The sequence below is a fragment of the Anomaloglossus baeobatrachus genome, chromosome 3, assembly GCF_048569485.1.
Source record: "Anomaloglossus baeobatrachus isolate aAnoBae1 chromosome 3, aAnoBae1.hap1, whole genome shotgun sequence".
In the NCBI taxonomy this organism is placed as follows: domain Eukaryota; kingdom Metazoa; phylum Chordata; class Amphibia; order Anura; family Aromobatidae; genus Anomaloglossus; species Anomaloglossus baeobatrachus.
In genome coordinates, this window is record NC_134355.1 from 265554312 (window position 1) to 265569187 (window position 14876).

General features: G+C 45.3%; 1 protein-coding gene across 1 annotated transcript in view; it reads left to right on the plus strand.

Annotated features, from left to right (window-relative positions):
• The window catches only part of TXLNB (taxilin beta), a 144935-nt gene that overhangs the window by 35389 nt on the left and 94670 nt on the right, over positions 1-14876 (plus strand). Inside the window, exon 2 of the mRNA XM_075339817.1 lies at positions 14229-14647. Coding sequence (XP_075195932.1) covers positions 14236-14647 — 412 coding nt within the window. The 5' untranslated portion in view covers positions 14229-14235. The remainder of the gene's footprint in view (positions 1-14228; positions 14648-14876) is intronic.

The window sequence follows — 14876 nt, forward strand, 5'->3', positions numbered from 1 at the left end:
AAAACAGCAAATCACATTGTATGATTTTTAAACAATTAATTTGTGTCTTATTTCATAAAACAAGTATTTGATATTATACAAAAACTGAACTCAATATTTGGTTCAGAAACTTTTGTTTGCATTTACAGAGGTCAGACGTTTCCTGTAGTTCTTGACCAAGATTGCACACACTGCATATGCTTCACAGTTGGGATGGTGTTCTTGAAGTTGTACTCATTCTTCTTCTTCCTTCAACTGCGGCGAGTGCAGTTGATACCAAAAAGTTCTCCTTTGGTATCATCAGAACACAAACCTCCTCTGGATCATCCAGATGGTCATTGGTGAACTTCAAACTTGCCTCCACATGTGCTGGAATGAGCAGGGGGACCTTGCGTGCCCTACCGGATTTTAATCCATGGCGGCATAGTATGTTACATATGGTAATCTTTGAGACTCTGGTCCCAGGTCTGTTCAGGTCATTGACTGATTCCTGACTTTTCTCAGAATCATCCTTACCCTACAAGGTGAGACCTTGTATGTAGCCCCAGACCAAGTAAAATTACCATATTTTCCGACGTATAAGGCGACTGGGTGTATAAGACGACCCCCAACTTTTCCAGTTAAAATATAGAGTTTGGGATATATTGTACATACTCGAGTGTAAGCCGACCCAAGTAATGTCCCTATTGTTTAGTGATGTCCCCTGCTGTAATGTCCCCATTGTTTAGGGATGTCCCCTGCTGTAATGTGCCCTGCAGTAATGAGCCCATTGTATAATAATGTCCCCTGCAGTAATGAGCCCATTGTATAGTAATTTGCCCTGCAGTAAAGAGCCAATTTTACAATAATGCCCCCTGCAGTAATGAGAACCTTGTTTAATAATGTCCCCTGCTGTAATGTCCCGTGCAGTAATGAGCCCATTGTTTAATAATGTGCTCCTGCTGGTTCCCTTCTGTCCACTATCATGCAGTTGTTTACACACAATAAAAGATATTCTCACCAGAGTTGAGCGATGTTCCAGTCGAACGGTTCGCCAATTTAAAATTTCGAGTGATTTTTTGCGACGTTCGAGTCGTTCGACGAACTCGAGCAATTTGCTTCAAGTTCGGCAGTTCGAGCTACCGTTCGATAACGGTTCGATCACCAAAAGCTTTTCACAGTAAGGCTATGTGCACCCGCTGCAGATCTGCATGCGTCCTGCATCCCCAGAACAATCCCTCTCTTTCCTACTCACCGATCACAGGCGCGAGGCTGCACGGCTGTCACAAAGCTCCGGCGGCTTTTCCTCTTTTGAAAATGGTTGCCGCTTCATTATTCAATCAGGTATTCCCTGCTTTCTCCGCCCACCAGCTCCCATGATTGGTTGCAGTCAGACATGCCCCCACGATGCGTGACAGCTGTCTCACTGCAACCAATCACAGCCGCTGGCGGGTGGGTCTATATCGTGCAGTAAAATAAATAAATAAATAATAATGAAAAATAAAAAAAAAAATGCGGTTTCCCCCAATTTTGATACCAGCCAGGATAAAGCCACACGGCTGGAGACTGGTATTGTCAGGATGGAGAGCGCCACATTAAGGGGAACCCACCACCCTAACAATGTCAGCAGGCAGCCGCCCGGAATTGCCGCATCCATTAGATTCGACAGTCCCGGGACTCTACCCAGCTCATCCCGAATTGCACTGGTGCGGTGACAATATGGGGGAATAACGGGGTTAATCATGACAGGCATCTCCTCGAGATACCTTCCATGATTAACCTGTAAGTGAAAGTAAATAAACACACACAATGAAAAATCCTTTATTTGGAATAAAAGACAAAAAAAACCTCATTTACCTCTTCATTAATCCCCAAACAACAATCCAGGTCCGAAGTAATCCACACGACACTGTCAGCTCTGCTACATGAAGATGACAGGGAGCGCCGTAGAACACGAGCGCTCTGTGTCCTCTCCACGCAGCACCTGAAGTGAGCCACGCTGTCACCAGAGACTTCCCTCTGCAATGCAGAGGTCAAGATAACCAAATCTTTATATACTTCTCATTAGAGGCAGTGGCTCAATGGTTAGCGCTACTGCCTAAGGAGCATTAGTTCATGAGTTCAAGTCACGGCCGCCCCAGTAAAGAATTTAATTTAATTATAATTATTATTTATTTATAATTATAATTTAATTTAATTATGCACTAAGGGGAGGAGCCGGACATCAGCTGTGAGCCGCGGGACACACCTCTAAAATCGGACTGTATGCAGGAGTTTTTTGCCCACCAAAAAAATGACGTGGGCTTTGCCATATTTTTGCATGCAAGCCAGGTACAGCAGGCAGATACGGCTGCCCCCAACCCTCAGCTGCCTATTTGTACCCAGCTGGGAACTAAAAATATAGGGAAGCCCTTTTTTTAATTATTTCATGAATTTCATGAAATAATTAAAAAAAAAACCGACATGGGCTTCGCCCCATTTTTGTGTCCAGACAGGTACAACTAGGCAGCTGAGGATTGGAATCTGCAGCACTGGTTGACCCGAGCTTTCTGGGCCCCTCTGCTGCGAATTGCAGTCCGCAGCCGCCCCAAAAAATGGCACTTTCATAGAAGCGCCATCATCTGGCGCTGTATCCAACTCTTCCAGCAGCCCTAAAGCTGGGTGGCTCGCTGGGTAATAATGGGTTAATACTAGCTTTGTTTTACTAGCTAGTATTAAGCCAGAGATTCTTAATGTCAGGCAAGTTTTACCCGGCCATTAAGAATCTCCAATAAAGGGTTAAAAAGAAGACACCACACAGAGAAAAAATACTTTAATAGAAATAAATACACAGACACATTAGAGACTCCATGTTTATTACTCCCTCTCAACCCTCCACGATCCTGGCCTTCTGTCTTCTTTCTCTTTCAACCCATGCAGCTCTGCTAAATCAGACAGCACTGCATGGGAGGAAGACGCTGCTGCTCCCGTGCAGTCTAATCACTCAGTAAGTGAGCAGAGGCTGCGGGCTGTAAGTGGTGACGTCAGCGCTGACAGGCGGGTTACTATACCAACGGTGATCTCCGTTATTCACCGGCTGTGGCATCCATTCCTTACATGTGGGCTGACTCTGTAAAGAGCGCCGACATGCATGGATGGGGAGTCGACCATGTGCCAGAGCTCGCCAGTACACGGATATGCTCAAAGGAGCACCGCGTACCGGACAGATGCACTGACAGGACCTAGCATGACGTCTAGCCATGTGACCAGTCTGTAGCCAATGAGATAATAGACACGTGACTGGTCACATGCTAGTTTGACGTCACGGAAGATCCTATCATCAGTGCTGGTTACCGGGAGAGCGCAGCGATGATCGGAAGCAAAATCAGCGGGAGACAGAGTGAAGGACGCATCGCAGGGACCTGTAAGTGTAATGGCAATGTTTATTAACTGTATGTGTACATGTATAATGTGTTTGTATGTGTTTTTGTTTGCCTGCCATTGTTTTGAATGGGGTTTGAAGGAGTTTGTCGAACGTTCGCCAAACTAAGCCGCCATTCGACGAACCGAACTGAACTCGAACACTAGGGGGTGGCTCAACACTAATACTTACCTCTCCTCCATGCCCGCGGTTCCTCCAGTTGATTCTTGCAGTCCACACACAGACCCCTCCGTGATGGCGTGAATGGAGCAGCCGCTGGAGGATGTCGTCTTTACTAAAGTTGAATGCTTTACGGTGCCACAAAGCATTCAACTGCAGTAAAGCACTGACAGTAGTGGCGGCCCTGTGTATTCGATACGCTTTGCTGCAGTTAAATGCTTTGTGGTGCTGTAAAGCATTCAACTATAGTAAAGACATGACGACATCCTGCAGTGGCCGCTCTGTACACCGGATGCTATCACGGAGGGGTCTGTGTGCCTGCGGACTGCAAGAAGCAGCGGGAGGCACCGCGGGAACAGAGGAGAGGTGAGAATATCTTTCATTGTGTGTAAAGCCACGATAACACCCGGCGTATAAGACAACCCCCGACTTTTGAGAAGATTTTCAGGGGTTAAAAGTCGTCTTATACGCCGGAAAATACGATAACAATCATCTTGTGTTTCTTCCATTTTTTAATAATTGTGCCAACAGTTGTTGCCTTCTCACCAAGCTGCTTGCCTATTGTGCTGTAGCTAATCCCAGCTTGTACAGGTCTACAATTTTGTCCCTGGTGTCCTTAGACAGCTCTTTGGTCTTGGCCATGGCGGAGAGGTTTGAGTGTGATTGATTGAGTGTGTGGACAGATGTCTTTTATATAGGTAAGGGGTTCAAACAGATAATGAGTGCAGAGTTGGAGGGCTTCTTAAAGAAAAAATTACAGGTCTGTGAGAGCCAGAATTCTTTCTCGTTAGCAGGTGATCGAATACTTCTTTCATGCAGTAAAATGTAAATTGGATTGTCACAGTTGAAGTGTACTTAAGATAAACATTACAGACCCCTCCATTCTTTGTAGGTGGGAAATCTTGCAAAATCAGCAGTGTATCAAATACTTATTTTACCACATTTTTGACTGAAGCTTCTAAAGTAACTCATTATGGAAAGTGTAAAGGCGCTCTTGTAAAGTGAAAAAACAAAAATATTTGCTGTAATTTACAGATAGGAGAAAGCTGTGGATATGGTCTAATTTATTGAAAATGTAAGTTCTTTTTCACCCTTTCATTTAATCGCCGTAAAGTTTGGGTGTGCTATAAAAGAATAAATATGATAAATAACCACTGGATTTCCCACCATTCTTCTGTCCCACACCGCTTTCCTCTCGTTCTCTTCCAAATTGGTGGCCACTCATTAAGCTATTCATTTAGGATCCCTTTTAATTAGCCATTATGTAGAGTCACTCCAAATTGTTATACTGGGATTTGTTGAGTTGTGTTCTGAGGTGTTTGAAAGCATGGTAGCTCAGTGGTAAATACTGTTGATTTACAATACTGGGATTTTGAGTACAATTCCCACCATGGACAACATCTGCAAGGAGTTTGTATGTTCTCCCTGTGTTTGCATGGGTTTCCTCCCACATACTGAGAGGGAATTTAGATTTTTAGCCCCAAAGTGAACAGTTATGATGATGTCTTTAGAGTACTGCAGACTATGTTGGTCCTATATAAGTGTATAAGGTGGTCGGATCACCCCAGTCCTACGATGTACATATAAAGTATATTTAAGCTAATATTTTATTGCTGCTGTTAATGTGTATGGATGGAGATATAGCAGAGCCAGAGCAGTGCAGCGATCAGCGCCCTCTAGTGACTGGCAGTTTTAGTGTTTTCTTGCATATTGTATTTTACTGTATTTTAGTATATAATATGTACTTCATATATAACTAATGCATAACCGTATAATGTAGAGCAAAAGAGTGTTAAGTAGGAATACTAGCAGATAGTTATTAGAGTAAGGGGTGCTTCACACACAGCGACATCGCTGCTGATATCGCTGCTGAGTGACGGTTTTTGTGATGCAGCAGTGACCTCATTAGCGATCTCGCTGTGTGTGACACTGAGCAGCGATCTGGCCCCTGCTGTGAGATCGCTGCTCGTTACACACACCCCTGATTCATTTTTTTATTGTTGCTCTCCCGCTGTGACGCACAGATCGCTGTGTGTGACAGCGAGAGAGCGACAAAATGAAGGGATCAGAGAGCAGGAGCCGGCATCTGGCAGCTGCAGTAAGCTGTAACCAGGGTAAACATCGGGTAACCAAGGTGGTTACCCGATATTTACCTTCGTTACCAGCCTCTGCCGCTCTCACGCTGCCTGTGCTGCCGGCTCCCTGCTCTCTGCACATGTAGCTGCAGTACATATCGGGTTAATTAACCCAATGTGTACTGTAGCTAGGAGTGCAGGGAGCCAGCGCTAAGCAGTGTGTGCTGCTCTCTGCACATGTAGCTGCAGTACACATCGTGTAATTAACCCAATGTGTAATGTAGCTAGGAGAGCAGGGAGCCAGCGCTAAGCAGTGTGCGCGGCTCCCTGCTCTCTGCACATGTAGTGAAGTTATGATCGCTGCTGCGTCGATGTGTTTGACAGATAAGCAGCGATCATAACAGCGACTTACTAGGTCGCTGTTACGTCACAGAAAATGGTGACGTAACAGCGACGTCGTTATCGCTGTCGCTATGTGTGAACCCAGCCTAAGAGAAGGTATTAGTATGTACAGTATATAGACACTTCCTGGTTGTCGAGGTACTGAGAGCCAGGATGGGAAGCATTGGATAGTCAGATAGGCCAGGAAGAGAGGGAGTTCTGCAGAGAGGTTCCTGAGGTGTGGACGTGTCCATCAGGGAATCTGGAGGTCTCCTCCTTTGTGTCCTGAGCCTAAGGCTATGTGCCCACGCTGCGGAAAATACGCGGATTTTGCCGCGGATTTTGCCGCGGATTTCTCGCGGAAAAGCCGTGGATTTTCCAGAAATCTGCAGCACAGCTACTCCCCAGCCATTTCTATGGCATTTGGGAAATGCTGTGCCCAAGCTGCAGATTTTTCCGCAGCGGAAATCGTGCGGATTTTCGTGCAGAAAAATCTGCAGCATGTCAATTATGGCTATGTGTCTGTTGCGGGCGGGGAGGAGGGTGTCAGCACACTACGCTCACCCCTTCTGCTCGGGTCCGGCGGCTGCTGCTCAGTGGTGGCTCGAGCGGTGGGCCGGATCCCGGGGGTTTCTCGAGCGGCGCTCCTCGCCCGTGAGTGAAAGGGGTTTGTTGGGTGTGGGAATTGTTTATTGTCCGTGACGCCACCCACGGTTGTGGTGATTTCACCACCGCTGCTCAATATGGGGATCCCGGGGATGGTGATGCGGAGCAGCCAGGTGTTGTGTTGCCCCTCCGTGGGTAGGGGTTGGTGATCCCGGGGCCCGGTGATGAGATGGGAGATGCAGGGCCTGGTGGGCGCAGGGATGCGGGGGGGGCAGCACTGTGCCTTGCGGCACTGTGATACTCACTCAGCCTGAGACGTTGACACAGTTTTTACGGTAAACCAAACGGCTGGTAAGACGGTCCCACGGACGGCTGCACTTGCTCTCCCAGTAGGTGACGGTGATGTCCCTTTTCCTAGCACCTCTGTGTACTTGTTGGTTGCGATGGGTCCCCACCGGTAACCCGCTCCCCGGCTTCAAGCTGGACCGGGGGAGCTCTACTCTTTGCCCGCAGGCGCTGGCCCTAAGAAACTGGTGCCTTGGCGGTGGCGGTGTCTCTTTTACACTGGCTGGGCTGTTGCCTTCAATCGGGACTTGGTTGTTGGGGGATCTACGTCCCCTTCACTGACGGATTCGGCAAATTATGGCGACTCCAAGCCTTGCCGGGGTCCGAGAGGCCCCTGCCCTGGTGCTGACTGTCCTTCGGAACACTGCTCCAGACCGCCGGGCACACAGCCTACGGGGTCCTTCCAGGAACTTCCAAACGGTCCCCCTCCAGACAGTCACCGCCGTTGCTGACCTTGCTGACCTGTCCTGCACACAGCTGGACTGCTTCAGGCTTTTGCACGCTCTTTCTGTTCTGTCACCACTCTTGCTGTCCTCCTTTACTACTTTTCTTCCTTCACTTTCACTTAGCTGTTTACTTTAGCCCTGTCTGGGCTGCTCCTCCACTCCTTCCACTTCCTCCTCCCTGACTAGACTCCTGGGCTCAACTGCCTGGTTTCTCCTGCCTCCAGAACTGTGTCCTCCTCGGTGGGCGGAGCCAACCGCCTGGCCCACCCCCTGGTGTGAATCATCAGCCTCTGGAGGAAGGCAACAAGGATTTCTGGTTAGCTTTGGTGTTCCTAACTGGGATGTAGGGTGTAGTGGTGTGTGACCTGTGTCCCCTGGCTTGCCCAGGGCGACACATGTCCACGGGAGAATGTAGCTTCGGATTTTTCTGCATCAAAATCCGCAGCTTTCCCACAAAATCAGCACCTTTTCAAAGGTGCGGATTTGCCGCGGATTTACCGTGGATTTGATGCAGATTTTGGTGCGGATTTTTTTTTTTTCCCCAATTTTAAAGCCAAAATCCGGATGAAAATCCGCAACAATAATTGACATGTTGCAGATTTTTCCGGACTAAAATCCGCACGAAATCCGCTGCGGAAAAATCCGCAGTGTGGGCACGGCATTTCCAAAATGCCATATAAATGGCTGGGAAGTATCTGTGCTGCAGATTTTCGGGAAATCCGCGGCTTTTCCGCGAGAAATCCGCGGCAAAATCCGCGCATTTTCCGCAGCGTGGGCACATAGCCTATTGTTGCGGATTTTCGTGCGGATTTTGCCTATTCAATTGAATTAAAAAAAATCGCAAAATCCGCATCGAATCCGCGTCAAATCCGCACAAAATCCGCACCTATGAAAAGGTGCGGATTCCGGGGGAAAGCTGCGGATTTTGATGCAGAAAAATCCGCAGATACAGAGTCCCGTGGGCACATAGCCGCTCCCCTCGTGTTGGGCATCCTAGACACCATCTGAGGTGATAATAGAACACAGGAAGCCACAAAGCTAAAAAGGGGGACAAATAGAAGTTTGGATTTGGTCGCTATTAGGCTTATACCCAACCGCGGGCTAGACAGGAAAAGAACCCAACAGAACAGCGGCAGCAGAACAGGATTGTATGGCCATGTCTGCCCAGAAGATTGCAAGTCAAATAAAGTGTCTGTTGTTGTGTTGCTACGTGTCCAATGGTGACCAGCAGTGGGGTTACGGACGTACCCCAGAAGTTTCAAGTAAGTATCGCACCCCCGGCCAGAGCGAAACACATGCACAAGTTCGGACTAGAAAAGAGGAGAGGAGACATCACCCGCAGGGGTGGGATTCAAATTTTTAACAACAGGTTCTCTGTAAACTCCGTCCATTTGAAAACCACACCCATTATGTAACCACACCCATTTTGTTAGCCACACCCATTTTCACGCACTTTCCTCAACCAAAAAATACAAGTAATTTAAAGTAAAATTTCTTTCCCCTTCTTACCCTCCTAAACCGTCACTCTCCTGTCCAGCACCAGTAGTTCCAGTCACTGTCAGTCATATTGTATTAAACGGTTTTTCTACAATTTTTAAAAATTATTACTAAAGGAGCGCTACTAAAATTGGAACAGACATACCTTCCCCATACAGATCTCATTCCATGTGGCTGCTTTTCCAGTGCAGATCCCATCCCATGTGGCTCCTTTCCCCTACAGATCCCATCCCATGTGGTATCTTTCCCTTGCAGATCCCATCCCATTATGGCCTCTATCCCATGCAGATCCCATCCCATTATGGCCTCTTTCCCCTGGAGATCCCATCCCATGTGGTATCTTTCCCTTGCAGATCCCATCCCATTATGGCCTCTTTCCCCTGCAGATCCCATCCCATTATGACCTCTTTCCCCTGCAGAACCCATCATGGCTTTTTTCCCCCGCAGATCACATCCTATTATGGCCTCTTTCCCCTGCAGATCCCATCCCATTATGGCCTCTTTCACCTGCAGATCCCATCATGGCATCTTTTCCCTACAGATCCCATCATGGCCTCTTTCCCCAGCAGATCCCATCCCATTATGGCGTCTTTCCCCAGCAAATACCATCCCATTATGGCCTCTTTCCCCTGCAGATCCCATCCCATTATAGCCTCTTTCCCCTGCAGATCCCATCCCATTATGGCCTCTTTCCTCTGCAGATCCCATCCCATTATGGCCTCTTTCCCCTGCAGATCCCATCATGGCCTCTTTCCCCTGCAGATCTTATCCAATGTGCTCCTATTCCCCTCCAGATCCCATCCCATATGGCTAATTTTTCCATATAGTTCCCATCTTGTGCGGTTCTTCTCCCTGCAGATCTCATCCCATGTGGCTCCTTTTCCTATATAGTTCCCATCTTATGCGGCTCCACTTCCCTGCAGATTCTTGTCTCCCTGCATCTTCGACTCACTGAGCGCTTACCTGCTCCAAGCACCGTCGGCCTCTCCTCTGTCTTCCGTCCTCCTCCTCCGCGGCACTCTGCAGGCACACACTGACGCTGGCAGGAGCAACCTCACCACGCTGCCGTGACCTCTGCAGCGTCAGTGTATCGCTGCACACCAAGTCAGGGAGCAGACAGGCTTGACTGAACCCAAAAGTGTTGCGCTTACGGAGGTAACGGGATTCATTTTTGTTAGTATCTTAAAGACACTAACACAAGTGAATACAGAGAACCGGATCGCCGGAGCTGTTTCTTGCCATTTCGGGGAACCAGCTGCTATTTTAACAACCGAATCGCCCGAACCAGACAGAACCAGCTGAATCACACCCCTGATCACTCGGCTGCCTCTTACATAAGCAAGCATGATAAATTGTTAGACATATCCAATGTATTTTTGCTGCGTGGACCTTCAATCAAATAATCTCTAAATAGTAAACCATCTATTGGATAAACTGCTTGGGCTAGATTAAATGATCACATTCTGGCTCCCTGTCTTCTAACATACCACAATCTGCTGTTATCATAGGTGAAGTGGACTTGAGATGTTATTTCTTCTTCAGGAATGCAGGAGTAGAAATAAGACTTTACTCAATATGGATGAGCAGGCCGTGTACTATACTGACACGCTAAGTCCTCTAGACTTGTAAAGCCAGCTCTCTAATCCAAATGAAAGGGGTCCTCAGAGTGTAACTTCCCTCTGTTATATCCTTATGCTAAGGGGTTGTTTAATACAAGTAACCCCTTTTAACTCTGTCTGTGTGAAGGGAAGCAAAACATTTCAGATCTAATTAAATTATATATACCTTTAAAAGTGTATATTGTTTTTCTATTTTTGTGGTAGTATTTTAAAAAATGTCAAAGCTGGATCTACTACCACATAGTTTGTCATTTTTTCAATTGATTGACCATGCTGTCAAAATAGCAGAAGATTGCCATTCTCCAAGGGTATGTGCACATTACATCTTTTCGGGTGGTCAAAAATGTCAATTTTTCCAGCAGAAGATGCTTCAGGAAACTCCTTTCTTTCAAATTTTGTAAACCTGAATTGTCTTTCACTGTTGTGTTTTTTCATTTCCTTAGGCTTTTTATGGTGTTTTTGTGGCATTTCTTCTGCATTTTCCAGATTTTTTTGACATCTTAAAAGGAAATGAAGAAAATTCGAGTGCTTTTTTTTTTTACAACAGAAACAAGTTTAAATGAGTCTTCCTAATGGAAAAGCCCGAAGAATGTATATGTATTTCTTATTTATATAGTTTTTGCAAGCCTGAAGCCTTTAAAAGACACTCAAAAAAGACAACATATGAACAGCAAGTCATTTTTGCATGTTCATTCTTTTGAGTATTCTTTTTTAGTATCTTTAGCTGCCTTTTCGAGGGAAAAAAAATGGAAAAAGATGCAGTAAGAGTATACCTTAATTCAAAAGTAACCTATATATTGGCACTTTTCTCTCTCCATACCATACACCTAGTGTCCATGCATAGACCCCAAACATGGACCTCTCAAGTCCATTTTCGGCCACCTGAATTTAAAAAAAAAAGAACAAAATGGGGATTACCAGGACAGTTGTACTTTACTTAGACTCCACGTGGCTGTCACACTACTTCCAGGTCCGATCATTAACTCTCATGCATATTCTAAAAGCGTCTATAATTGGTTGCAGTCAGACTGCCAGTGTGCGTGTCTGTGATTGGTTGCCCTCACAGTAGCTCTCTTGGTCCTGGAGCAGAGTGTAAAAATCAATAACTAATTGAAAAAAATGGCATAAGGTCCTCCATATTTTGATACCCAGCACAGATAAAGCAGACAGCTGGAGGTTGTAGCCCCCAACTGTGTGCATTATCATGGCTGTGTATCAAAATACGAGGAACCCCATGCTGCTTTTTTTAAATTATTTAAATAATTTAAAAAAAAAAAAACAGCGTGCAGGTCCCCTCCATTTTCAAACCCAGACAAGAAAAAGCAGACAGCTTGGTGCTGGGGACGCCCATGGTTATTAGATGCTCCCCAGCCTAAAATTAGCAGCCCACAGCTGCCATAGAATTGCTGCTCCAAATTTGTCACTTATCACGCTCATTACATTTGCCTTAGTGTGATAGCAATTGGGGTAATATAAGGGGTTAATGATAGCTGTGATTTGGCAAAAAATCACAAATGTCATAAAGCCCGAGGTTAGTAATGAGGAGGGGTCTATGAGACCCCCCAATACTAGTTGTTTAAGTAAAAAAGAAATAAACACAAAACAGATAAATAGCCTTTAAAAAAAATACACCCTCTTTCTCCAATTTATTAATCCCCACAATTCCACTGCAGGGCCGACATAATCCGAGGCATGATGTCCCAGGATGATCCTTTCTCTGTTACATCCTGAGGTTGCAGTGCATGGCACATTAAAAAACGTGATCAATCACTGCAGCATCAGATTCATGGGACCGCAGCTGGGAGAGCAGTGACATCAGTGAGTTCATCAGAAGTCACAGGTGGCAGTTCCCACAGGTCTGACCTCAGGTCAACTAACCTGAGGTGAACTCAGTGACCTCACCTCAGGTGAAGTCATTAAACTTAATGCCAGATTATCATATTAGGCTATGTGCACACATTGAGTATTTGGTTGCAGACATTTCTGCACCAAATCAGTATCTCCTGGCAGAAAAAGGCACCAAAAATGCTTGTAGTTTTGGTGCATTTTTTTGCCAGGAGATGCAGATTTGGTAAGCTGAGGTCACTGAGTTCACTTCAGATGAGTTCACCTGAGATCACAGCTGGAGTTCCATAGGAACCCCAGCTGTGATGTCAGGTGAAGTCATTAAACTCAATGCCGGGTTAGGCTATGTGCAAACATTGAGTATTTGGTTAAAGACATTTCTGCACCAAATCTGCATCTCCTGGCTAAAAAAAACGCATCAAAACCGAATACGTTTTTGATGTGGTTTTGGTGCATTTTTTCTACCAGCAGATGCAGATTTGGTACTGAAATGTCTACAACCAAATACTCAATGTGGGCATAATCCGGTAATCCGGCATTGAGTTCAATGACTTCACCTGAGGTGAAGTCACTGAGTTCAATGAGTTTAACTCAGTTCAGGTCACCTGTGGTCAGAGCTTGGGTAATATGGGAACCTCCAGCAGTGGCCTCAGACGAACTCTCTGACATCACCACTCTCAGCTGTTGATCCATCAGTGTGTCCCTGATGCTGCAGTGGTCAGTCATGTTTTTTAAATGTAACAGAGCCGGGATCATTGTGGGACCTCGTGTCTATGGATTACATCGGACCTACAGGTGTGCTGTGGAGGATAATATATTGGAGGAATGGTATTTTTTGTTTGTTTTTTAAAGGATTTTACTATGTGTTGTTTTTTTTTTTCTTTTTACTTGCACAATTAGTAGTGGGGGTTTCATAAACCCTCCCCATTACTAACCTTGGGCTTGATGACAGCTCTATTATTTTGACAAGTCACAGTTGTCATTAATCCCTTATATTACCCTGATTGCCACCGCACCAGGGCACTTGGGATGACCTAGGTAAAGCTCCAAGAGTGGCGCATTTAATGGATGCGCCAATTCTCGGGTGGCTGCGAGCCGCTATTTTTAGGCTGAGGAGGACCCAATAACCATGGGTTTTCCCAGCCTGAAAATACCAAGCTGTCTACTTTATCTTGGCTGGGTATCAAAATACATGTGACCCTATGACATTTTTTCAAATTATTTATTTATTTTAACACTCCACAACTGTCACAGAATTTTACACAAAACTCACTGACTGTCATGGCGGCATCAGACGTTGTTCACATTTCAGATTCTGACACTCCAACCGATGGTTTCTCTGGTTCTTCTGATCTACACAGGCATACTCGGGCATCGACCAGTAGTGTGCGCATTCATAGACAGGCCAGCAAGAGCTAACCTCTGCTATCCTGCTTATCAGGCTTCTGGGACAACATGTTGTAAGGAAGGTTTTCACATACTTAGTTTGAAGGAGATCTTCCACCCACACCAACTATAGTTTCTGCTGTGTTGGTCTGTGTGCTGTGGTGTTCCAGCTTTGCTGGTGAAAAAGTTGCTTTATGCTTTGTCTTGTTGTGGAGTTAGAAATATAGAGGTAAAAAAACTCCCCAAATACTCGTGTGCTCTTAGTCTTATTGAACTATAATTACAGCATTATATTATTTGTGCCCACTTTAGTTATCTGAAAAATCATAGTTTTGCAAATATTTTATTAATTTGGAAACTCTCTGTAAATGTTCAATCTGCCTTAAATATTTATACTTTTTACTAGACTTTCCAGATGCTGCTTGGCATTGAGTGTTCTCCATAATATTTGGTGTAAACTGAGTAACGTCATATTTCATCTTTTTCTTAGGTACAATATGCAGAACAACAATGAAAGCGAGAACAGTGACAATAAACAAGATAATCAGGATTCAGTAAATATTCCAGTTTCCCCTGATCAAAATAACTTATCACCTCTAGCTGAAGAGTCACCACAAGTAACCGATTTGCAACCTAGTAAAGATGACACAAGTGGACCAGCTGAGAACGACATTTCAGAGGAACTGAGTCGGCAGCTGGAAGATATAATTCAGACTTATGCCTCTTGTGATACTGTGAGTGTTGAGAATCAGACCGCTAGTTTGCCAATTAAAGAAGAACAATCGATTGATGATGGAGATGCTGAGGATGCAAATTCAGAGGAGCCAAAAGAACTGGTTTCTTCTTCAGCCAAAGACTCTGCCTCAAATAAAGATCAAAAGCTGGATAAGAAAATGTTAAAAGGCCTAGGTATGTGATTACATTTTTGACAATATTTTTAACTTCTCTAAACTAATTCATAGTTCATTGTTTTAAGGTTGAAAGAAGACAATCCCTCAACTTCAACATTTAACCTAATGTGTTTATCCAGGGGAAGCCTTAACCCCATGAGACAAATACTAATTGTTCAATATTGGTGGAAAATCCATTCTTGACTACAAATACGGCAATCAGAATTGTTTCCTGGATAAACACCCCA